Source organism: Nannobrachium achirus, assembly GCF_963921795.1.
Source record: "Nannobrachium achirus genome assembly, chromosome: 7".
Lineage (NCBI taxonomy): Eukaryota > Metazoa > Chordata > Actinopteri > Myctophiformes > Myctophidae > Nannobrachium > Nannobrachium achirus.
The window spans coordinates 43956918-43982697 of NC_137816.1; the positions used below are offsets into that span (position 1 = coordinate 43956918).

Sequence of the window (25780 nt, forward strand, 5' to 3'; positions counted from 1 at the left end):
GAGAACAATCAGACATACGGTATGGACTAATTTACTGGTTCTCAACCTTTGGGCCATGAGGGTATTGCACGTGTGCCCCCAAATAATTGACAAAACAGTACGATACTAATGATGATGATATAGCATTAATATGAAAAAGTGATACCAATAAATAAGAACTTCAAGTATACTATGTTACTTGTTTTGATCCAAGGGGGAACACAATCAATTGATTGATAATTAAAATAAGCTCTGAAAATACACACGGCCCACCCAGGTCCGATGTTAGGGCCCGCGAATGCTTTAAATATTTTCAATGTGGAAAATCTGATCCAGAAAAGGTTGAGAACCACTGGGCGAATGTATACTTTGAGGTACAACTGTGTCGCTCCATCTAAATAATGGATTTTCTACACGCACAAAAATGTGGCACAACAGTTGAAAATGTATTATTTAATTTTGCAACTGTTTTCTATGGAGATATGAAATGCCCTTTGTTTTCCTTTCATTTTTCATCTACAAGCCTCGTAGATCTATTCGTATTGTAGATCTGCGACACTGTCACATGACACAGTATGAAATGGGGCCTTTATTTACAAGGATGCGAGGCTCCTGCCCCACAGCAACAATATGCCTCTATTCCTTGCCTCACAATTTATCATATCTGAAGCAGTCTAATAATCTATCATCACGACTTTGTGAAATTTAGGCACTCACTTAAATTTTAACGTGTATTGTTACTAATCAAAAACCATCCATCATACATCTTGTTTTATTTTCAGTTTGCTGAGAAGTTCCAGGAAGTGAAAGAAGCTGCCAAGCTAGCAAGGGACAAATCTCAGGAGAAGATGGAGACGTCTAGTAACCACTCCCAGGTACATTCCATCTCATGATGCAGCTCTCTCTGAGCAACTCCCCAGTGTTTAACCTCTATCAACCTGGTGTTCCCTATAGGCCAAAGCTTTCAAACAATCTAAACCAGGGGTCTTCAACAGGGGGTCCGGGTCCCCTAGGGGGTCCTCAGAGTTACTACAGGGGGTCCTCCAAATCTTTGAGTGATAGAACGGGGTTTTTTTTCTCCTTTTTTCTATTAACCACTTGACCACACATATTTACATGAATCCAAAATACACTGATGATTGTGCTGTCAAACAATGAAACTATATGGAATCTATGAAAAGGTTGTGGGGGTCCCTGTTTCATCTCTCTCTCAACTAAGGGGTCCTTGGCTTGAAAACGTTGAAGACCCCTGATCTAAACAATTTACTAAACATTTGAAAAAGGTTTGCAAGTTCACAATGTGTAACGATATTCTTTGAAATATTTTGAAGAGGGATTAAAGGGATAGTTCACCCCCAAAATGACTTATTTTCAACTCAACCCATGGAGACTCGTGGAAATCTAGATTTTGTTTTTGTCACATTCCTAAGCCAATAATTTGAGGAGACTCTTTGTGTCTCCATAGGGATCCACTGCTTGTTATCAAATTATTGTCTTAGGAATGTGACAAAAATCAAAAGGAATATCCATGAATTCAAGACTCCATGGGGTGAAGTATCCCTTAAGTGGTTAACAGAGAAGCCATGGGCAGCCACTACAGAAATGTAATGCAAAATTGCCGCTACAGAGAAACCTAAACATTAGCAAAATATTATAAATGTGTCCCCTTTTCCACTCAAATACACACATGCCTCTCGTGTTGAACCTGTATTTATTGTTAGCGTTATTCAATGAATAAAATGAGGATGGACGTGGAGCCAACCAAACAAAGTGTTTCAAAATCAGTTGCAATGCTTTAAATGTGTATTTTAACTGACAACAGGCACAAAACACAGTGAATCAGGGTATGTATGTATGTTTCATGATTTATTTTATACTTTTTACAGTGAGGGTATTTTGGTCTGTAATGACTGATTTGGGTCAAAAGCCTGATGTATGGCGGCACATACTTAGCTTAGCGTAGCTTGTAGATCGCCTCATATAAATGACAAACATGAATAATCACATTCTGCAGTCAAAACTACATTAGAATAATATCAAAATAGAAACAGTCCATTTCATATGAATGATGAAGGCAAGATACATTACATTCTGACTCTCTGGGGAGAAAACAAGGGAGGGCGAGGTCCGATAGCGTCCGCGTCCCTGCTGCCGGACGGTTATGCACATGCATCAATAATGAAAAAACTAATTACGGATAATAGCAGATGATCCTTTTTCATATGTAAATCACATTTTTGGCCAGTCCTACACACAGATGGCATGAAATTACTATCATGGAAAGCACAGGTGGGCAACATCAGTAATGTCTGTTGACTCATCCAAATGGAGGCAGAAAGGCACGCAGGTTTTGATATACCTTTTTAGTTGAGGCTCCAGGTCCTCTGAACCTCCCTCACATCTCTGTGTCCAGGGGCGTCACAAGGGGGGGAAATGTGGGACTGAGTTACTAAGGCCCAAGGTGGAGGGGGCCTTAATTATTTTATACTTTAGCAATTGGGAAAATTGCAGATATACAAGCTCACAGCGCGGCACCGAGTGCCGTGCTACGAGCTTGTATTATCTACTATTTTTGAATAGTCGTGAAAATGTGTGCAAATCTTTTAATATAAGCGAACTGGAATTGTCACTCAAATTTTGCTTCTGGGGGGGTCCTGGAACGAAATATTTTGAGATGGAGGGTCCGTGGCCAAATACATATAATTTTGGGGGTCCTTCATATGAAAAGGTTTGAGCACCACTGACATAGAAACATAGGTTTTTATTTGAAGGATTTGAAATATTCAAAGACAAATTTTCACAACTTTTCAATAATTGCAGATCTACAAGTTCGCAGCGCGCGCTGTGAGCTTGTAGATCTGCTATTTTTCAATGGTTAAAGCACAACATGTGAGTGAATCCTTGTACCCAGGGCCCAGAATTTGGTGCGACACCGCTGTCTGTGTCCCTGTTCTCCTAGACAGCTTGAAGCGGACCATTATGAATGGTTGGTTTGTCTGGGCTTTCTGATTGGTCCCCAATCCAGCAAAAAGCCTGTGAAGATCGTAAATTCAACACGGATGCTCACCTGTGCTGCAGACACTGCCCAGTTTCAGGTTACAAGGCACACTCATAGCTCTGTGGGGACGACCCCACTCTTTATAGCACAGTATACAGTACATGTTTATAGTAGCCTACAATTTAAAAGCTGATATAAAGCATATTTAGAGAAGAAATCACACTAGCCTTGAGTAGGAATATGTATATTAGAAAAGTGTTTCTGTACATACAGTATTTCTAAAATGGAAGCAATATATCTACGCATATACTGTATATAAGCCTATATCTGTGGCCAGAACTATGGGTTGGGACGGGACATACGTACACACAGACAAAGCCAGATTTAGGAGCGGTTAGCACCACACAAAAAAGGTTGGGGGAAAAAAAAGAACAACAAAAACAACCTGTAAATTGTCACCTTCATGCAAACCCACTTGAGGTTCAGACCCATAGTTTGAGTTCTAGCAGGCCTCAGACTGCTTGCCAGTCCATATAACATGATGGATGGCAGCAACAGTCCCTCTCCACCTCTCCTGTGTCACAGCTGATGTGCTGTGGGTGTGACACTGTTTGGCCTCCAGGGGTGTGGCACCAAATTCTGGGCCCTGGGTACAAGATTCACTGCGGGCCCCCCATGAATGTTCTTCATAGGGGGAGGGGGTTTAACCTGTTTAGACTGGGAACGCATTATTACGCATTCTTTTGTGCTTTAACTATTGAAAAATAGCAGATATACGAGTGCCACGCTGCAAGCTTGTAGATCTGCTATTTTAGAAAATTTGTGCAAGTCTTTGAATATTTCAAGGTTTTTTGACAAACCTATGTTTCTATGTCAGTGGTGCTCAAACCTTTTCATGTCAAGGACTCCCAAAATTACATGTATTTGGCCACGGAGTGGGACCACCCAGAAGAAAATTTTGAGTTACAAATGTTCGCTTAAAAATACATAATATTCAAAGATTTGCGCAAATTTTTACGACTTTTCAAAAATAGCAGATCTACAAGCTCGCAGCGCTGCACTCGGTGCCGCGCTGTGAGCTTGTATTTTCAATAGCTAAAGCAGGGGTCTTCAACGTTTTCAGGCCAGGGACCCCCAAACTGATGGGGAGATGGAGCAGGGACCCCCTACCACCTCGTAGGGTGGGGGGGTCGGGGCTACGACATATTTTTTATTTTAAACATGTACAAGTTACAGCGAGCAGGGTGGGCCGTACCACTACCATTTCTTAACATACTACTTATTAACTGAGAACCAATGTCAATAATATCAACAATCTGTCAATTGCATAGTAATAAGCTATTCAAAATGGATAGAATCATCATTTATTTTTTAACATAAATGTAAAAGAAAAAAACATTTTTTGAAATCTTTTTTTTTTTTTTTTTTTTTTATGCAATAATTTCGCGGACCCCCTGCAGTACCTCCGCGGACCCCCTAGGGGTCGCGGACCCCCTGTTGAAGACCCCTGAGCTAAAGTATAAAATAATTAAGCCCCCTCCACCTTGGGCCCTAGTAACTCAGTCCCTCTGAAGAAGCTAGTTCTTGAAGGTCCTTGAAATTTAAAAAAGATTGAGAATCCCTAAACATAAATGACCTGGAAAAAAATAAAAAAATCTTTTCTCCCTGTCCTCCGTTTTTGAGGAGTCTGGCCGCGAAACCCCTTCATCCAATCAGGCGTCAAGCATCAACGGCACAGATGATGAGAAGATCTCCCATGTCAGTCCGGAGGCTGCACAGCTGCAGAGCGAGAACGATCGCCTCAAGACCGCTGTGGAACAGAGGTATGGTTAGTTCAGAGATCTTCAACAGGGGGTCCGCGGAGGTACTGCAGGGGGTCCGCAAAATTGTTGCTTGATTAGGAAGAAAGAAAAGTTTTTATATTTTTATCATGATTCATTATTAATATATTTTTTAAACATTTTCCAACTGTCTCATGTTTTAAATAAATCATGATTCTGTCTATTTTGAATATCTTGAATACATGATAATTGTGCAATTGACAGATTGTTAGTGATAGATTGATAATATTGACATTGGTTCTCAGTTAATATGGTATGTTTATAAATGGCAGTGTAAGCCCGTTTGGGGGTCCCTGGCCTGAAAACATTGACCCCCTTATCATTGTTTTTATACTCGAGTATTTACCTCTCCTACCAGTACACTGAACTGGACAGTGTATTCGTTGCTCTCACAACAGTCATTCAGAATTTGCGTGCCATTGGTGGAGTGCATTACAGTGATTTCATTAAATGTCAGTACACTGGCCAGTCCCTCCAGTGTACATTTTACAGTTTAGGCATTTAGCAGACACTCTTAATCCAGAGCGACTTACAATAAGCAAGGTAATACATCAATACAATAAGCAAGGTAATATATCAACATCAATACATCAATTGCATAGAAATATCAATCTAGAAAAAGAAAAGGGAAAAAAAATAAGACTGCTATCTAGCTTTCATGTATGGTCATTGAGGGTAGGCGAGTGCTATGGTAAGTGCTATACTATGGGCTTAGGTGGAGTCTGAAGAGGTGAGTTTTCAGGCCACGGCGGAAGCTAGGGAGTGAGTCAGTCCTTCTTGGGAGTGCGACTGGGAGTTTATTCCACAGTTTGGGGGCCAGGAGGGCGAATTGTCTAGGATGAGTGGATTTTTGTCCTGGGGTTTTTAGCGAGGGTTCTGTCAGCATCCCTGTGTTGGCTGATCTCAGTGAACGGGTGGGGTTGTAGGGGTTGATCAGGTTTTGGAGGTATGGAGGAGCTATACCATTGACTGCTTTGAAGGCCAGCATTAGTGTTTTGTATTCTGTGCGGGCCACAACCGGGAGCCAGTGGAGCGAGCGGAGAAGGGGGGAGACACATGTGAGAATTTTGGCTGGTTGAAGACCAGTCGTGCCGTGGCATTGTAATGCAGCATGGGTCATGTCCAGCAGCTCATTGTGTTTTCTGGACTTGTTTTGAGCTTCCAGGGCGTTGGAATCTAGTGGTGGTGGAAGTGTGCCAACGCAGCACCAGCAAGGTCTGCCCCTGCTGCTCTAGAATGCTGTAGTGCAAGTCTGTCTGCATTTGACAGCAAAGAGCACATTCACACAAATCCACGTATAGAAGGGAACAGCAGTGCAAACTAAATAAACATCCCAACCTCTGGAAATTGTTTTGCAGTGACGCAGTGTTCTACAGTGTCACAGTGCCGCATGTCAGTGTTTGCCGTGCATTAGATTCACACTGTGGAATTTGTTTTCCACAGTAAAAAAGAAAACGTTTCAAATTTCAATGCACATGTCACCTAAATAAATACTTACATTTGTTATGGTTTTGTAGCCATGTGTAACAGTGTCCTGTAGAATAATCTTTTCCTTCACCTGTTGGACCCCTTCCCCCCTCCCTTTTGATCAATCAGCAACACCAATGCAAAGAAGTGGGAGACAGAACTCCAGACTTTAAGAGAGAATAACGCCAGGCTGGTGGATGCTCTGCAGGAGTCCTCCGCCAACGTAGAGAGCTGGAAGAAACAACTCAGCGCCTGCAAGGAGGAGAGTGACACACTCAGGGAAAAGGTAAAAGAGTCAAACACGGAATAAATTTCAAAGTACTGAACGTACACCACCCACCTACCACCACCACCACCCACCTACCACCACCCACTAGCTCTCTGACCTCCTCCAACGCCACGCCCTTTCCTGCTCCTTCAGGTCTGGTAACCACAAGAAAAGCGCTATATAAATTTGACGTGGTATTATTACTAGTAAGACCCCTCAGAGCAACAAGCAACCTCGCCCTTATCTGGCCAGTGATGTATATCGGACCAGTTACCCATATATGGAGATCCATGTACTGTATATGGAGATATGCTGTGAGAGTCCAAACATGCTTTCTCAGTTATTCGTTATGTGAAAGTCCTATGAAGTCTATGACATCTGACATCATACCCTTTTATGCCCATACATGGAGTTCCCTGTCTGTAGAACCAGCCACACAGATATGGGCTTTCTTGGCCATCTGTCTTTGCCATATATGGATTGGCCCATCCATTCTGTTAGAGTGGTTCCCCTGACATCACAGTGATGTCAGAGCGGCAAACCCATAGACCGTAAAAAAGTGTACACGTCCAGGCATCCGGAGTCAGCATGTGCCCTGTGTCCCTGTCGCACTTAGAACAACGGACTCACTCGCTACCTTTCGCCGTGGACTGAAAACTCACCTTTTCAGACTCCACCTAAACCCTTAGCACTACAGTAAAATCAATGACCATACATGAAGCATTTGTTTGTTAGGTTTCTTTAGAACTTGATTATATTGTGTTTTTCTCTAGATAGATATCCATTTACATTGTTATATTGCTGTTAATGTACTGACCTATTATCTTGTTTATTATTGCGATGTTGTATCTGCTTATTGTAAGTCGCTTTGGATTAAAAGCGTCTGCTAAATGCCTAAACTGTAAACTGTAAACTGTGCCGTTTCACATACTAAACTGCGGCCTTAGGTCGCAATTCCTCTGAACCCCTCAGGGAAATGAATGAATGCACAACGCACACTCACAGGCCCAATGCCCTCGCCTGCTAAAAGATGCTTCACAAACACCATCATTAGATTTTGCAAAAAGGAACACAAAATGAAGTGGAGCCCCCGTGCCAGGGACCCCCACACAAGATTTGTGATGTTACATAACTATTTTCCAGTAGTTATGTAGCCTATATAGTGATAAGTATTTAAACTCATCTTGATGCTACATTAACTAATTTTGCAGAGGACCCCCTGGAACCCTCTGGAACCCCCTCAAAGACCCCTGGGGGTCCCTGGACCCCACTTTGAGAACCACTGCTGTAGAACTCTGCCAGGAAGCCTCGGCCATCATGGGTGTTGTTTGTTTACAGTCTACAGCACATAACAGCTAATTTAATGAAATCTCTGCTTTGAAATATTTACAGTGGGATCCATGACTAACGATGGCTATTAACTATTTATTATGGTGCTCTTTTGAAGACCTCGCTAACCCACATCAGTAATGCTCCTCCTCAGAACAGTAGAAAGTACTTTAGTTATCAGCCGCCCAGGGCCACGTACGTTGATCCACTATAAATAGAATCATCATAATCAATGTGGGCTGGTGATGCAGATACTGGCCTATTGGTGAAACAATACAGCTCTTTCTTCCTTTTTTGTTTTTTTAACACGCATCCTACAGATAAGCACTATCTCAGTTTATCACAGAGTGAATATCCACCTGATGATATCAGATTGCATGAAAATGTACATACATTTTATCTTCATCACACCACAAATCTGGAACAAACTCCTTGAAAACTGTAGGTCTGCTAAAAAACCTTCCTGTTTGTTTGCCGCTGCCTTTTATTGAGACTTCTTTACTAATTCTTCTGCACTGTAATTTTACTCTTTATTTTATTATTAAAATTTTGCTCATTTAGTTTTTTTTTTGTCCTGAATATTTATTTCCAGTAACTTCTTTCTTTATTTCTGCTGAATTAATTAAATGTCCTTTTGTGATGTTTCTTTTGCTTGATGTTTTCTGTAAGGCACATTTAATTGAATTCCATTGCTGTTGAACTGTGCAATACAAAAGTGGCCGTCATGCAGGCATGTGATGGACATTTTTGTCAAAATGCAATGTTTGCCACGGACATACAAAATGAAAAGACAATAATATTACTAGAAACACGTAAAGAGATAGCCCTGAATGACCATAACAGGCGTGTAACACTGAGAGTGTACAAATGTACATTTGTACACTGTCAGTGGGGGTCCTTGCAAATAAAACATTTTAGAACCACTAGTACCAGTGGACTCCTAATGTGCCTTATATTGTCGTAGTAAACCAGTGTCATACATATTCTGATGAAAACCTGGAGACTGACATTCAACCAGTAATTGGGCAAGTTATAATGGTGTGTAAAAAATAAAATCTAGAATTTGCCACGGACAAAACCAAGTCTTGCCCACGGACACATTTGTCAGTGTGCGGACATGTTGACGATGACCCCTGGTGTCCTTGCCTTCATGACCTTCTTCTTTCTCTTCTCTCTCTCCAGATAGCAGAGCTAGAAGTTCAGTGTAATGAAGCCAGTCAGGAGAAAGAGAGAAATGCTCAGTTGACCCTACGAGTGCAGGAGATGGAGGCCGAGCTACAGGACAAAGAGCAGGTAAGACCTGAAGTGATCCATTGTGTGTAATCTGTTTACCTGCCTCAGCGCCTGAGGAATGCAATGAGCCATATGCAAATAGAATCCAATTTCATCCCATTTGAGGGCCGTCTGTAGCGGAACAAATCCAGTCTGGCATTGCCATCGGTACAGACTAGTCACCCTTTTCACATTGGCCTGTTATAGCGCCACCGGCAGGTAGACTTTAGAAAAACATTTCAAATCATGCATGCATAGTCTGATTGCTGTGAAAAGCCCAAGATTGGCGAAGAAGACATGCCACCCTTTTCACATTGGCCTACTGTATTATAGCGCCACCAGCAGGACGCCTGGCTTGGCAGAGACCTGTGCTCAGAAAAACACTGCTTCTGGTTCTCTAATGTGACTGCATGACCCTTCAACGAAACAAAGCAAGCCAGCACATTTATTGCATGCAAGGTTTTTCTTTTCACACCTCATATTGCACTTGTTGCATCAATAGGGTCTACAGCAGGGGTCTTCAACAGGGGGTCCGGGACCCCAGAGTTACTACAGGGGGGCCGCCAAATCCTTGTGTGATACGATTTTCTTTTTTTAAATGAACAACTTGAACCTTCGCATCCCTATTCCAAGGAGAACTTTAGCCAAAAATAGCTAAAAACCCCCAACTTGGGAAGATGCTGAGCAGAAAAAAATATACTAAAGGGGGGAAAAGATAATAATAGAAATCACTCACACGCTGTTGGGCTCCATTTCAAACAATATTATTGCCCCCACTAAGTGCTGTGACATTTTGAGCTTGGGCTCTTCATCAGACTAAAGTGAAATAGAGCAGTCTTTTTCAAACTTTCAAACTACAAGGTCTTCCCTTAACTCTGACCGTGTAGGGTTCATTTGGTTCCATTTGTACATTGTCAGAGTTACAGACTTGTATGGGTCAATTTAGACCCTCATAAAGGAACCCATAGAGTCCCTGGAATCCACTTTGAGAACCATTGAAATAGAGAGACACCCTCCTTATACAAACTGACATGATGCATTGCATCTGTTGACATCAGAAGTCACTTGACCAGTGGCGTAAAGTAACTAAGTACATTTACTTAAGTACTGTACTTAAAGCTATACTGTGTAAGTTGCTCAACTAGTGGTCAGTAGCGGTATTGCTTTTTTCGGCCGTTTTTCGGCCGGAGTCGTCGCGGACCACCGCCGCGGACCACCGTAGCGGCGCCGCAAACCACCGCGACCGATAGTAATACGTGGAGGGGTAGAACGCATGGTAGAACGTAATTTTCTGGCCAGGATTTGTGGATTAAGAGGTTAAAATCCTTCACCATGGTAAACACTGTAGCCAAGCGGAGGCGCTTCCTGGAGACCAGAGCAGATAAGCTGTGATTGGCCGGTAGTGTACCATGTGTGCATGATCGGCGATGTGATTGGGCAACGTATACACAACGTATACAGATGATGCAGATTACGTCATTTTGGCGCGAAATCCCGCCCCTGTCACTGCTAAGAAGAAAACATATAAAGAGAAGGCTTCAGAAGCTGAAAATAACGGAGTGGGTGTTCTAAAACTTTAGCGATTTAACAGTTAGGACAATTTTAAGATTTGTTTTATAAAAAAAGTTACATGGTACAACTTTAAGTGCAATTCTGAGGTATTTGTACTTCACTTGAGTATTTCCAATTTCCAATACTTTTACTTCTACTCCACTACATCTCGGATCCAAATATTGTACTTTTACTCCACTACATTTATTTGAAAACTTGTGTTACTAGTTACTTTGTAGATTTAGCTAATTATTACAAAACATACATTAACCACTTCAACCCGATATACATTTTGTCCTTTTGAAAATGTGTAAATGTACTTGACCCTTGACCCTAAATTTACCCCCATTGATTCTGACTCAAATGCATTTGGGTCCCCAACCCCATCCAGGGCCTTATTGGGTCCCCATCCAGGGCCATGCATTTGGGTCCCCATCCAGAATCAAGGGGGTAAATTTACTATAATCTTTTTTTTTGTGTGAATGTGACGAATACAAAAATATATTATTGAACTCAATTTCCATGGTGTGATTAATCAGGTTGCCATTCAGAAGATTGACCTCCATTATTCTAAATGGAGGTGTCACCTAAACCTAACCCTAACCCTAACCTCAGTGGGGGTATTTCTGAATGGGGATGTTTCTAAGTGGGGGTGTTTCTGAATGGAGGTCTGCCCCCGATTAATCAATAGAAAAAACATCATTTTGGGGGTGAACTACTCCTTTAAGTAAATAAATGGAGTACTTTTTCCACCACTTACTTGACAGTTGACACATAAACCAATCAGGTCATTTGAAAGATGAAACACCAGGAGATGTAAATGACCATACTGTACAAACCCAAGATGCACATGACAGAGCTTGACAGAATGCAAACGGTGAGTTGTAAAATAAATGAGGAAACCACCACACAGCATAGTTACCAAACCAGGATTAAAAACAACACTCGATAAAGCACTCACACCATCAGGTTGGCAGGCCATCATGAAGTGTGAAGCTATATAAATAGTGCCTCTATTATTTCACAAAAGGTGCAATATAACACAGCTGTTCTCAAACATTTTCATATTTCATATTTTGTTCCATACATCAAATGTTTAGAAATGGTAATCTAGGATTGTACGGTCTTCAACAGTGGGTCCTGGACCCCTAGGCCTAGGGGGTCGTCAGAGTTACTACAGGGGGTCCTCCAAATCTTCAATCAAAATCCACTGATGATTGTGCTGTCAAACAATGAAACAATATGGGATCTATGGACAGGTTGTGGGGGTCCCTGCTTCATCTCTCTCTCAACTAAGGGGTCCTTGGCCTGAAAACGTTGAAGACCCCTGATCTAGAATCGTAGGTAAACCAAGAACCTATCATCAGTCCAACAGTAGAATAACCAAATAATTAATCAATAATATGTATGTTACAGTATGTTTGGGTAACTCAGGACGGTAAGAGTAAGAGCGCTTGTTTTGTCGTTCACCACACACTAATCACCACCAGATGGCGACGACAGCCCATAGACAGCCATTCACTAGTGCAGGCGCTGACGTCACTCGTTTGCGACTCTCTTTCTTTATTTACTAGCCTAGCTGGGCGGTGTTTAGCCATTAGCTTAGCCATTAGCTTAGCCATTAGCTTACTATGAGCGTTTATCGTGGGCTTGCCCAGGCCTTACGGCCTGGGCATAAATATAACGATTGCATTCACCACGGCTTCGTAACTCCCGCTCTTCGCGGCCACTCGCGCCTGCGGCGCTCGGGGGCGAAGAGCAGGACCAAGGTCCGCTGGCCTTCGCGGCGCTTGCAATGTCGTGGACAATCGAGCGGCTCCGCCTGGAGGACGTTGTTGTGGCGACCGCTTGCTCCGCCCCGTGCGGCACAACGAGTGCTCCGTTTCTCGACCGTCCTGTTTCTCTAACAAACCGTGACATGTACATTGAAACTATTCATGGGTGCATTTTGTAGTCCTACACCAGCCATGTTGAGGACCAACACAGGTGTTCTGATTAGCATAGAACATTAGTTCTATGCTAATCAGACACATTGAAACACCTGTGTTGGTCCTCAACATGGCCGTTTAGGACTACAAATGCAACCCATGAATACACACTATAGGATGCCATGTCAACAATGACCTGGCATCAGTCTACATAACGTGCTATCTAAATGACATTTTAGCCTTTGTAGAAACTTCCAAATCATGATGATAAAATAAATGGTGGGAGTGGTTAGTGCCACCCTTGGTGCTGACAGACACTGAAGTGAACTATAGTGATGTTAAGATCAGAGCTACAGTTAAATATGAGGACCAGGCTTTTTGTTCTTAGATTGACACAAACTCACAAAGTGCAACTTCATTATCTAGAGTCTCTTACCAGAGATAGATCTGACTTAAAAGTTGTATTTTCTTTTTGGGTTCACTCTCCGTCTCTTTAGCCTACACATTGATTTGTGCATATTTTTTCAGGATTTCACTCCTGTCCACCCCTCAGCACCTTTATATCCTCAATTTAGAGGCGTTGCTTTATCTTACCTATTTCTAGTCTTCATTGCAGCAGTGAACCTCTCTCACACTCCTTTCTAGTCTTCATTGCAGCAGTGAACCTCTCTCACACTCCTTTCCCCACTCAAACCCTCTCCTCTCCCCCAGGAGGTGATTAGACCCCAATAGAAAGCCATGGTATTGTTGTGGTATCTAGTGCTCTTTATGGATTTGGTCTTCACTTACTCAGCTAAACCCTAGAATTTATATTGGCTGTCATTTTTCTTTCTGCGAAGTAACTTTCATGGTACAGAACTCGTACTAGTGAGAGTGCGTGCGTGCGTGCGTGCGTGCGCACGCACTTCTGACATAGACAACATTTTGGCACTTCTAACATAGACAACATTTTGGCACACATTTTTGACAAACTAGTTGATTGGGTACACAATTTGTGACTCTGTGCAGATTATATTTTGTAGATTTATTCACTTTACATATTAATTTATCCAAATAGTGCCTTTAATTTGCGTTTAATGTGTCAAGGCCATTTTATGCACCCAAGCATAAAATGATGCCATGCCGGGCTGGTACAGATACCTGTGTTGCTTTCTTTCCAGAGTGCAACTGGGGACAGCAGATGGCATATTCAAGGCAGGCAGTCTGTCGTCTATCTACAGTGTAATAGTGCTTTTAAATCAGTAGAATTTGATTATAAATGTTGCTTGCATACTCTTGAGTATACAAAACATTGAAACATGTCCAATGTATTTACATAAAAAATGCCACATAATTTCATTCTCCATAATTCTTGCCACACATAAAGTACCACCTTGGTCTGTATGTGTGTGCTGCGTGTGCTTCTTTCTGTCAGTGCAGTCTATCTACCTTAAGTGACAAAAGTAGAGAGGTCATTTTCACCCTGGGCCATAGAACCAGTGGTGGAAAAAATACTCACATTCTTTAGTTAAAGGCCCGCTGACACGCCCCAAAATTACAGTATAATAGTATGATACAGTAGGTCATGTGGTCTCTCTGAAAACGGTCTGAAATAGTCTGAAACTCTTGTCACAGTGTAATCTGCCCCTCGCTCCCCAACAACAGCTGACCAGTACAGTAAGTAGTCTAAGTACAGTCAATTAATTTGATTGGCATTCTCACAATGACATCATAAAAATATTAACTCATATTTTAAGATGAAATATTTCGGGGGGTCACGTCCTGAAAAGGTTGAGAACCATTGCTTTACATCACTGCATAGAACAACTTACTGAATTGAAACCTTTACACATTTTCGGAAGGTGTATAGTAGGACAGTTTGTCATGGCCTCTCTTCAGTTTGGTAGCAATTCAAATCGTGGTTGAATAGTGACACCTGGAAACTTGCCATTGTGCTTCCATTTCTTGCAGAACAGGAACTACAGCTGAGTGATCAAGGCTAGGGGCCAGCAGAGTGAACAAGGCTAGGGACCAGCAGCGTGAAAGATTGCGACAAGCCAGTCTTATATTTGGCAGCACTTTCACATTACCAGCCATCGGTGGTGATACTCGTAATACTCACCAACAGGGGTGTCACACCAAATTCTGGGCCCTGGGTACAGGGATTCACTGTGGAGCCCTTGTTCTCTAACTATTGAAAAATAGCAGATATACAAGCTTGTAGCACTCTTGTAGATCTGCTATTTCTTTTTTTAATCTGGAAAATCTTTTAATATTTCAAATCCTTCTAAGGTTTTTTGAAAAACCTATGTTTCTATGTCAGTGGTGCTCAAACTTTTTCATGTGAAGGAACCCCAAAATGATATGTATTTGGCCACGGACCCCCATCTCAAAATATTTAGTTCCAGGGACCCCCCAAAAGCAAAATTTGAGTTACAAATGTTCACTTAAAAATACATATATTCAGATCAAGATTTGCACACTTTTTCAAGATCTTTTCAAAAATAGCAGATCTACAAGCTTGCACTGTGAGCTTGTATATCTGCTATTGTTCAACAGTTAAAGTATAAAATAATTCCAGGCCCCTCCACCTTGGGCCCTAGTAACTCAATCCCACTTCCCCCCCCTTGTGACACCCCTGCTCACCAAGGATTGTACAGAGTGTGTGCTCGCTGTTTGGCCACGCAGTGCTGCAGCCTACAGAGGCTGGAGGCGGGGAGGAAAGTGACTCAACACTGTCTAGAAAAGCACATGGCGAGCTCATCCATGTAACGTGATAATGAATTATTAAGCATTCACCAACATGGTCTCTGGACCTCGGCTCTGACCAGCCCTGAGCTCACGGAATCAAGCTGCTTCAGGCCAGCCCAAAGAGTCAACCAATTATTATGTAGCTTAATAAGAGCAGCTATGAAACTGGACTGTGCTTTTCTTTATATTTCTTCAATTCAGAAATATAAAGATGTCTGAGCATGATGAAAAATTAAACCCTGTTATTTGTATTGCATCCATGTTTATACTGTATGTAATCTGCCGTAATCTGAAGACTCACCTCTTCAGACTTCACACTCTCCCTGTACTACTACTCCTTGTCCCCTTTCTCATTCTCATTCCCTTTATTTCTTAAAAATAGTTTGTTCTCTGCCACAAATCTTAAAATGTTTAGATAGCATCTAAACAATATGCTTTAGATCAGTGGTTCTCAAACTTTGAAATGTGAAGGTCTCCCCTTACCTTTGACTGTGTGCACTGTCAAGGTTACAGACTTGCAATTTAGACCCCCATAAATGAACCTATAGAGTCCCGGAAATCCACTTTGAGAACCGCTGCTTTAGATGGTATGTTACTTAGACAGTAATCTCTCAAGACAGACTCTGATGCTACGCAAGTCAGATGAAAAGCAACAAAACAGAGAGGGCGTTCCATTTTATTTGACGATGGTTAGCCAGATTGCTTAGACAGATGCTAGGTTTGTTGTTTACTTGGTATCTGAGGGTTTCAATGAACAGAATGTTATTTAGATGGCATGTCGTTAGTTACAGACAGATGTTACAGTAGGTTCATTGTTTACCCGTTATCCTAGTTTCTGGAGGCCCTACACTGGTCTCTCTCCGCATTCTAATTATGTAATTAATTACCTTGTTATGTGGAATCTGGATACAGCGTGTGCAGCATCGTACTGCATTGTAGGTTTTTGTTAACCAGATTGTTGTTGTTCTGTTTTTTCTTTACCAGGAACTGGAGAACTTGAGGAAGCAAGCAGAGATAATTCCTCAGCTCGTGAGCGAGTGTGAGAGCATCACTGAGAAGCTGCAGGTACTGTCAAAGCACTGCTAAAACCCACAGACACATACTGTAAGCCCCACTGACTCGTATAGCAGAGGATAAAGCACCATAGATGACATTGCCATAACACCCACTCAAGCACTGAGGCACAAGTTATGCTTTTGAGATAGAGGCAAAGAAGGCTGGGAGCTGCATCCTTCATTCAGTCAGTCCCAGGCCTGGAGACACCATACCCCTGTCACATGTCACACAAACGCACACAGAGACAGTATGACAAACAATATGGCATACTGCGGGCAGGCACGCGCACGCACACGCTTGTGCCTGCCCTGCAGTATGCCATATTGTTTGTCATACCCATTATGGCCCTATACTGTGTATGAGTAACCGCAAGCGAGCCATTGCTAAAAAGGTTATTTTCTCCTGCACTTGAAAGTACTCGTTATTTTCATTTTGCATGAACTTGCCTGATTACAGAAAAGTTGATGCCGTTTGTGAGTTTTCCAAGGGCATACTGTATTAATGAGGGCAGCTTGCTTGAAAGACATAGACGTATAAGATTTCATGTTTCAAATCCATGTGCATGCTGATGTGCTGCTTGTCCAGGGTAGGATTACTATAAGTCCTACATTCCTCAACTCCCACCCAGCTATAACATTTTGTGAAATCTTTGTGAAACCTGAAGTGCCGGCAGCTACTGATGACTCTGACATGACTAATTGTGGTGCCTTTGTTTCTGACTGAATTTCATCATGCAAGCTGTACGATACTAAAACAAACATCGGCATGCCTGAAGCTCTTTTATCTAACTAAGCCAGGTCGCCAGGTTTGCTTCTGCCTCAGCCAACTGCATAAAGGACAATCACAACAGAAATGGCTGAAGCAGAAACTTATCTGGCAAACAGGCTATATTGGGGAGTGGAATAGATCCAACAATGGCATAGCTCAAATACCTCTTTCTGTCGACAAGGCTCCATGCAGCCGTCTGCCTTAGAGGTAGAAATTAATGGCTGAAATACAACCGTAAATATTCACCTGCCAACAATTTAAAGTAGTCAGTCAGTCACTGAGATTAATTTGGTAACCCATTTATAAATGTGCACCTAATCAAAAGCATGCACTGAGCGTCTCTTGGCAAAGGATTTCTTTCAGGTATGTGTGTTGTACCTCGGTGCTTGCTTGCCTCTATTTAAAGAAGACACCCCACAGAGGGATCAGGTTCTAGGAGTCAGCTGGAGAACACCATCACATTGCCATTTGCCACAACACCCATTTGGAGTTCCTATTTTAACCCCTCCCCTCAGTGGTATCTTTGGAATGAACGTGTCACTAGAGTTGCCAGGCAGTCTGAAGGACGTGTGTGTACTATAAATATATACAAACGGGTAACAAATTAAAAGAAACACACAAAGGGCTCTATTTAGATGAATCTATTGTGCTTGGTCTAAAGTGCTTATCGCAAGTGCCTTGGTGGCAATAGCAATGAAATATGGCGGCTGGCTTTAGTCAAGGTTTAGCTGGTCTTCCTAATCATCTTCTTACTTTTTTTCACTCCCCCTAAGAGCAATGCACAACAATTAGCCTGAACACCTCCGCTGGGTGCACAGATAGGCGCAATTACACAACGTGGGTGTTGGGCATGAACATAACTGTCACTGCACTGCAATGAAACTTGCACTGCACTCAGTGACGTGCTTCACCAGTTGTATATCAAGGTGTGCCATGGGATCTTTTGGCTATGAAAGGTGTGCCCTATCAGAAAAAAGGTTGGGAAACACTGCCATAGGTGTCCAAATGGGTTGGGATGTGGTGACTGTGAAGGCATAGCATATGAGTCACATCATTGCAATGCTCATCAAAGAAAGCATTCAGTGTCCCCTACTGCCCTGTGGGTGGGGGCATTGTCATCCTGGAAGAGATGGCTCTTGTCAGGGTAGAAATGTTTCATCATAGGATAAAGGTGATCGCTTGAGTCATCTGCAAATGACCCTAGTTCCCTCTAAACGAAAATGCCCCAACAGCATAACTTAGCCACTGGACACCCTCACTGTTAGGGTCAAGCATTCAAGCCTGTGCCATTCTCTTGGTATTATTTTTCTATGCAGACCAGTGCCTAGTGTTTAAACCACCTAACTCTCAGTTGTTATTTGAGAGATCAATGGTGTAAAAAACACTCTTTGTAATGTAAAATAAAGTACAATAGTATCTTCCTCTGTGTACTGTTGTTGTTGTTGTTGAGGGACTGCTCTCACTGATCGTGTCCAGCATTGACATTCTCAGTCAACTTGGGAAGAGTTGCTTGTCAGTTTTTCGCAGTAACGCACGAGCATCGCGGTTAACGAATGTGAGCTTTCGACCGCAACCTCCATTTACTGATGTCTCTCCCTTCGATCGAAATGCAAATGTCACGTTAGTCACGGCATGGCGGAAACTTCCTGTCATCCATAGTCCCAGTAATGAACCATCACAGAGCTCTTTCTCTTACCATCTTGATCCAAAGTTAAGGTTAACTGGGCCTGCGCAGCATATGTATACATGCCACTGAACATGATAGGATGATAATTTAGTATGAATACGATCACATCACGTCTCTGTGTCACGTTTCTGTGTAACGCTCTGACATCACCCTCTAACATCACTGAGATGTCAGGGGAACCACACTAACAGAATCCCTTTTATGCCCTTATATGGAGATCCCTGATGTCATCAATATTAAGCCCATATCTAACAGGACTTCATATGGGAATGCCCATATTTGGAGGCCTCATTGGCCGCATACCACACTAACATAATAATGGCCAAGACAGATGGCCAAGACAGCCCATATCTTTGTGGCTGGTTCTACAGACAGGGATCTCCATATATGGGCATAAAAGGGATTGTATGTATGATGTCAGATGTCATAGACGTCATAGGACTTTCACATAACGAATAACTGAGTAAGCATGTTTGGGCTCTCACAGCATATCTCCATATACAGTACATGGATCTCTATATATGGGTATCAGGTGTCTCCATATATGGGTAACTGGTCCGATATACATCACTGGCCAGATGGCCAAGACATGGCGCCCTTAGGCGTCTTACTGGTTACTTTACCACATACATATGGAAGCAAATGCATTTACTATGTCTCTCCACTCGGTTCAGGGTTTTCCTTGAATTTGTCCCCCGGCTTTATTCTGTGTGTTTACTGTGTATTTTATTTGCCCTCGTGTGTAGTCTTTATCATTCATAATCTTCGATTGAATGTTATTTGGGCAGACATTTTTTTGTAAACTACAATGTAACTTGTTTTTTTTTATGTCTGACCTGCCCTATATTTCCTGCCCATTGCAGTTCTGCTATAATCGAGACAACAGGGATCACATTTAATTGCTTTCTCCTCCTCTTCTGTGCAGGCTGCGGAGCTGAAGAACAAGGACCTGGAGGAGAGGATAGGGGGTCTTCAGACGGACATCGCCGACAATCAGCAGAAGCAGGGCAACATGAAGGGAGAGCTGAAGAAGTTCATGGATATCCTGGATGGAAAGATAGACGAGCTGCATGAGTTCAGGCAGGGGCTCTCCAAGCTGGGCATGGATAACTGAGAGAGAGGGTCAGACGTGATGTGTAATTACTTTGTGACCTCAGGGGCTTCAGGGGGGTACGATGTAGGCATATGAGGCACCCGCTCCCCCACAGAGAAACACTGTACTGTACTTACTAACACTACCATGTGATGGGGAAAGGTATTTTTGAGAGCAAGAGCAACAAAGGGGGGGATGAGCCTGAAGGGAATACCAGAATGCTCCACCCAACGACTCCTGTGTGTTGTTGGCTTTCTGGGGCGCTCACGGGTTATTTATGTTGTTATGTTTCTGTGGGAAGGGTGAACGGCGTTAAACACTGGTGGTGGGTTAATAAGATTCTGTCTTTTTCCGATTGGTTGCAGCAGTTCTACAGTGAGAATCTGACATTGCAGCATGACGAAGTGGGATTAAAAAAGGGCTAACACGAAGAACCTGCTAAGTTCAAACACTAAAGTAATAACTGATCTGAATTCTTCTGTCAAACTCAGAAATTTTAAAGATGCTAGTCTTTTTGAAGCAGGCCCATACTTTTGCCACAGTCAATCTCAGGTGTGTTTGAAGGCGGTTCGTATTTATGAAATAATATGCACAAATGGCCGTGACACTTAAGTGCCTAGAGGTGAGTTCACTCACACCTGGCTAGGAGAGTCGGCCAAGTGATGACCATCACCATAATAACTTTTATATTTTTGTGAGAATATGACGATATACGATTCAGTATTTAAACATAAATGAAGGTGAAAAGAGAGGAACTTACGCTCCTTTTGAGAAGAGCGCAAGAAACATGGAAGGACAGAACATGTCGTTGGCTCCAAAACTGCAGTGCTACCGAAGATTGGAGCAAATTAATTTCACAAGCGTCTTGGCGTTTTTTGAATACCGCAGTCCTCGAGATTTTAATTTAAAAGGAGGGGGAAAAGGAGGCACGCTCCCCTTCAGTAGAGGCCTGTAGCCTACTCACAGGGGGAATAAAGAATATATATATATTCATCCGAAAATGAAGGTAACATTTACAATGAGTGCAGTGTTCAAAAGGTTTGTGCATGTGTGGTGGCCGTTTTCATCCTTTGTGTGGAATAAAGGAAGGATGTGTCTTCACACCTTCAGACTTGTGGATCTGCTTCCCACACGCTAGCGTTTATTATGGTGGTGGTTATTTTCGGTGAGGGAACTTGTTGCTGCTATATTGGTGAATAATTTGAAAGTGTACTTCATTGGTTCAGATGGCATGGGCTTTGAATAAAACCTTGTGATATTTAGATTTTCCTTTTTTATTTGACACATTTACTTATTTTGGTGCCTATTTTCAATGGTTATTTCCAGAGTCTAATCGGTACAATATGTCAGCCTGCAGTTAGTCTCTTAACAAATGCATTGCACAGTATACTGTACGCACCAACTTTCTTTGCTTTAGATGTTTTAATAATGGATTATTTTGACTTGTCATATTGTTTTCCTCTTTTTTTAAAGATGTCTACCGTTTTAGAATACAGCAATATGCTGTTCTGAAATACTGTATAGTAGTTTCACAGAAATCAAAGGGATGTGTTGTGGAATATTTGTGGGCAATCGCTATCCTGTTATTAAGAGTACATTTTCTTTCACTGAATCTTGTTTTCACAAGATGGTGTTGTCTACCATGGAACGTATGATTATTGCCCTTTTGTACTGTTCCTAATAAGTCCTCTGAACTGATAAACAATAACGTACAAACTTTCCTGTCAAACAAACGCGTCTTATCCACTCATGTGAATCCTGTTCAACAATATTGTATTATAGAACAGAATTGTTAAAATATAGTTTAATTACAATGCAGTGTCTGTGTCCTCCTTTCAGTCACCTCTTTTAACCCACCGGAACCCCAGCATCCCTATTCTGGGGGGGGGGGGGGAGTCGATCTACAAGCTCACAGCAGCGGTCCAAGTTATACTATGAATAGAAGTTAAGGTTATACTGCAGTGTAGGTGGTTATAAGCAGGGGTCATCGCGAGGTTGGCTTCTTATGATGGACTTTTGTCGAAATTCCATTTTTGCCAAAGTCATAGAAAACTAGCACATACAGTAAAGCGACAGCCCTGAATGACCAGGTCCGATAATAATGTGCCATAGTGTTGTAGTAAATCAGCGTCATACATATTCTGAAGACAACCTGGAGACCTGACATTCCGTAATTAGTTCTTGTGATCAAATTAACATTATAATGTTTAAAAACTAAATATAGAATTTGCCACAGAGACATTTGTCCGTGTACGGACACGTTGATGACCCCTGTGGTTAAGACATGGAATTGAATGAGGTCTACAAGTGGTGAACTTCATGCTGCACTGCTACTACAGCACAGCAATGTTGGTTGCAGAGGAAAAGAAACACTAATAAATGTAATACATTTAACAACTTGTACTCAGCTGTAGCTGCTGGACCAGAGGCTTTGTAAGCCAAGATCATAGGTGAGGCGGATGGAACTGATCGCTCACAACTCCACAACCGCCTCCTAACAACTTAAAATAAGCCACCAAAAGACACTCTGAACTGAACGAATCTACTCCGAAGAAATGCACCAATAAGTGGTGTAAACTTGGCAGGGTTTAATCCTAATGCTACCTCTGAAGGGAGGGAGATAATATGTTTGAGGAGAAGCCTGTGTGCAGTCAGACCAGTCCCCCACAACATGCGGTGGATATCGCTGTTGCCTAGGCAACTTAATCCCACTAACTCCCTTTATTGTTGTAAATAGTGGTGTGGAAAAATGTGATTGACAGTGGGATACTCATGTCTCACCCTGCCTCCCTAATAAGTGATATTTAATTAAGCCAGAATCAGTCATCCCCAGTCAATCAGGTTGCAAGGGGAGGGTGGGGGGGACATTGTTGTGGTCTCTGGAACGTTCACACTTTCACAGATAAACTGGATGGGTTTTTATAATGATCCAGGGTGGAATTCATTCTGATGAGCTTAAAGGAGCATTATTGGACAAACATTTACATCCAGGGGTGTCGCACCAAATTCTGGGCCCTAAGTACAAGGATTCACTGCGGGGGCCCCCCATGAATGTTCTTCATTGGGGGAGGGGGTTTAACCCATTTAGACTGGGAACGCATTATTACGCATTATGTTGTGCTTTAACTATTGAAAAATAGCAGATTTCTCTGAATACCTCCAAAATGATATGTATTTGGCCACGGACCCCTATCTCAAAATATTTAGTTCCAGGGACCCCCCAGAATAAAAATTTGAGTTACAAATGTTTGCTTTAAAATATTATATTCAAAGATTTGCAAAAATTCACGATTTTTCAAAAATAGCAGATCTACAAGCTCACAGCGCGGCACTCTCAACCTGTTTTATACTTACTGTATAGAGCTCACAAGGCCATTGTGAGTTTGTAGAACGGCTATTTCTTTCATATAGGTACAATACAGCACAATATATTTTCAGATAGGGCCCAATGGGCAAATACTTTAATTTGGGGGTCATTGACATGCAAATGTTTGAGAACTACTGATTAAGAGAGATATGGTCTTCCTCTATAACTATCGTCTGCGCAGAGCTAATTTTACATCTCTTGTTCCATCCACCGTTCATTGTTCCCCCCCTCTCTCTCTCTCTCTCTCTACACCTCTATGGGCAAGAGGCTGGTTGTGTGATGAGTGGGCGAAATGGTGAAACATTAAGAGAGAATGAATGCTGCTGTTTGTGTTACACACACACACACACACCCCCCCCCCCCCCACACACACACACACACACACACACACACACACACACACACACACAGAAGATGGCACTATGGGCCACCACCACTGAGACTTTCCTGTTACCATGGTAATAGTGGCTGCCGGAATCTCATGTTGACAGTGACTCACAGGGTGATGGGGGGCTTGCCCAGAGTCTATGGCATGCTTTCACATAGCCTCACGTTAAGGTGCATCATTTCACCTGAATACGGCCAGTACACATGCACACAGTGGCGGTATATACTTGAGCAAGTACTCACATAATCGATAGTACAAAATGACAAAGTACATTTATTTTTATTAATATCAATGCATTGCTGTATAGAAATTTCTCAAAATGGTATTTTCTATTTTCTTCCAAAAAGATCTAGTGGAGTCAAAAGTAAAATATTAGTTTTTGGGATGTAGCAGAGTGAAAGTCATGAACTTAAAAAAAAAAAAAAAAAAAAAGTTAAGTACAGTACTCAAGTAAATTGTACTTAGTTACTGTGCTCCACTGCACGCATGCACGCACACAGTTAGCGGATATGCAATTAGATGTAAGGCAGGGGCATCACAAGGGGGGGAAAAGTGGGACTGAGTTACTAGGGCCCAAGCTGGAGGGGCCTTAATCATTTTATACTTTAGCTATTGAGAAATAGCAGATATACAAGCTCAAAGCGCGGCACCGAGTGCCACGCTGCGAGCTCATGAAAATGTGTGCAAATCTTTGAATACTGTATGTATCTTTTAAGCGAACATTTGCTACTCAAATTTTGCTTCTGTGGGTTAGGGTTAGGGGGGTCCTTCAGCCTGAATTGACATTTCGTTTCATTCCATTATTCAAATTTTAAAGGGGTGTGGCTAGCGATTCAGGGTCTGAACCAGGCTACCACTGACATGGAAATATTTTTTTCAAAAAACCTTAGATAGATTTGAAATATTCAAAGACTTTTCACCATTTTTCAAAAATAGCCTATCTACAAGCTCGCAGCCACGCTGTGAACTTGTATATCTGCTATTTTTCTATAGTTAAAGCACAAAAGAATGCATAATAATGTGTTCCCAGTCTAAATGGGTTAACCTCCCACCCCAAATGAAGAACATTCATGGGGGGCCCCACAGTGAACTAAATTTACTAAATTTCCCCCTTGGGATAATAAAGGTATCTATCTATCTAGTGAATCCTTGTACCCAGGGCCCAGAATTTGGTGCGACGCCCCTGATGTAAGGGGCTGGAAACAGGACGTGGCTGCCAACAGATTTGCAATTAAACAACAGGGGGTCTGGAAACAAGATGTTACTGATGAGCAGTCATTATTGTACAGAGCAGTCAGAGCTGCATGAACACAATCACACATTAACCTCTTGCTGCATGATGGATATGTCACAGCGAGGATGATGATAAAGCATATTATATTGCATTATGAGTCATGTGTGGGCTGTGCATCATCAGAAGTAGAATTTCTTTCCTTAAATACCCCTGTGGTAACACTTGCTACGCATCCCATGTCTATAATGCATTATAAACATACTTAATGCATTATAATCTGCTTATTAGACTCTAGAAAGTCTCCGCCAGGCCAGGTAGGTTAATGTGGGCCAGCAAATTTGAAAAAAAAAAAAAAAGAAATGCAATATGGTGGAAAACTTGTGAGGTGGAAATGGGCGTGGTTTATTTGGGGAGTTTGCACACGGTAATAATCCAAGGAATCCACGGGGAAAATAATTTTGATTGTATGACCTATGGCTAAAGAGCTATATTGTCAGTATCCTGGTCAACAATATCCTAGTCAGTGTCCTGGTCAATATCCTAGTCTGAAGTCAGTATCCTAGTGTCAGTATTCTGTGATACTGACTTTGGTGCCATCATGTCATTGTTCCGACGTCCCATTAGTCTGACGGTACCTAACTCTAACCTTAACCCTAACCTCAGTAAAACTATGCCTAACCCTAACCCTAACCACCGTCAGAGGCTCAAAAACAGCGGCGCAGTTCGGCCAGTGGAGACGCCCCTCTTAACACACACGCATATATATACAAAACAACTGTTAAAGCCTCGGCTGCACTTGACACTTTTGTGCTGTGCTCAAAATA

At 42.2% G+C, this 25780-nt stretch overlaps 2 protein-coding genes across 2 annotated transcripts in view; one reads left to right on the plus strand and one right to left on the minus strand.

Moving 5' to 3' along the window:
* homer2 (homer scaffold protein 2) overlaps positions 1-19988 on the plus strand; it is a gene marked incomplete at its 3' end in the record, with an annotated part of 32311 nt that extends 12323 nt beyond the window's left edge. The window contains exons 3-8 of the mRNA XM_080729451.1: positions 762-854; positions 4661-4800; positions 6415-6571; positions 9065-9175; positions 16348-16428; positions 19800-19988. Of these exons, the coding sequence (XP_080585577.1) occupies positions 762-854; positions 4661-4800; positions 6415-6571; positions 9065-9175; positions 16348-16428; positions 19800-19988 (771 nt within the window). The remainder of the gene's footprint in view (positions 1-761; positions 855-4660; positions 4801-6414; positions 6572-9064; positions 9176-16347; positions 16429-19799) is intronic.
* The window catches only part of whamm (WASP homolog associated with actin, golgi membranes and microtubules), a 162896-nt gene that overhangs the window by 109578 nt on the left and 27538 nt on the right, over positions 1-25780 (minus strand). The window lies entirely within an intron of this gene.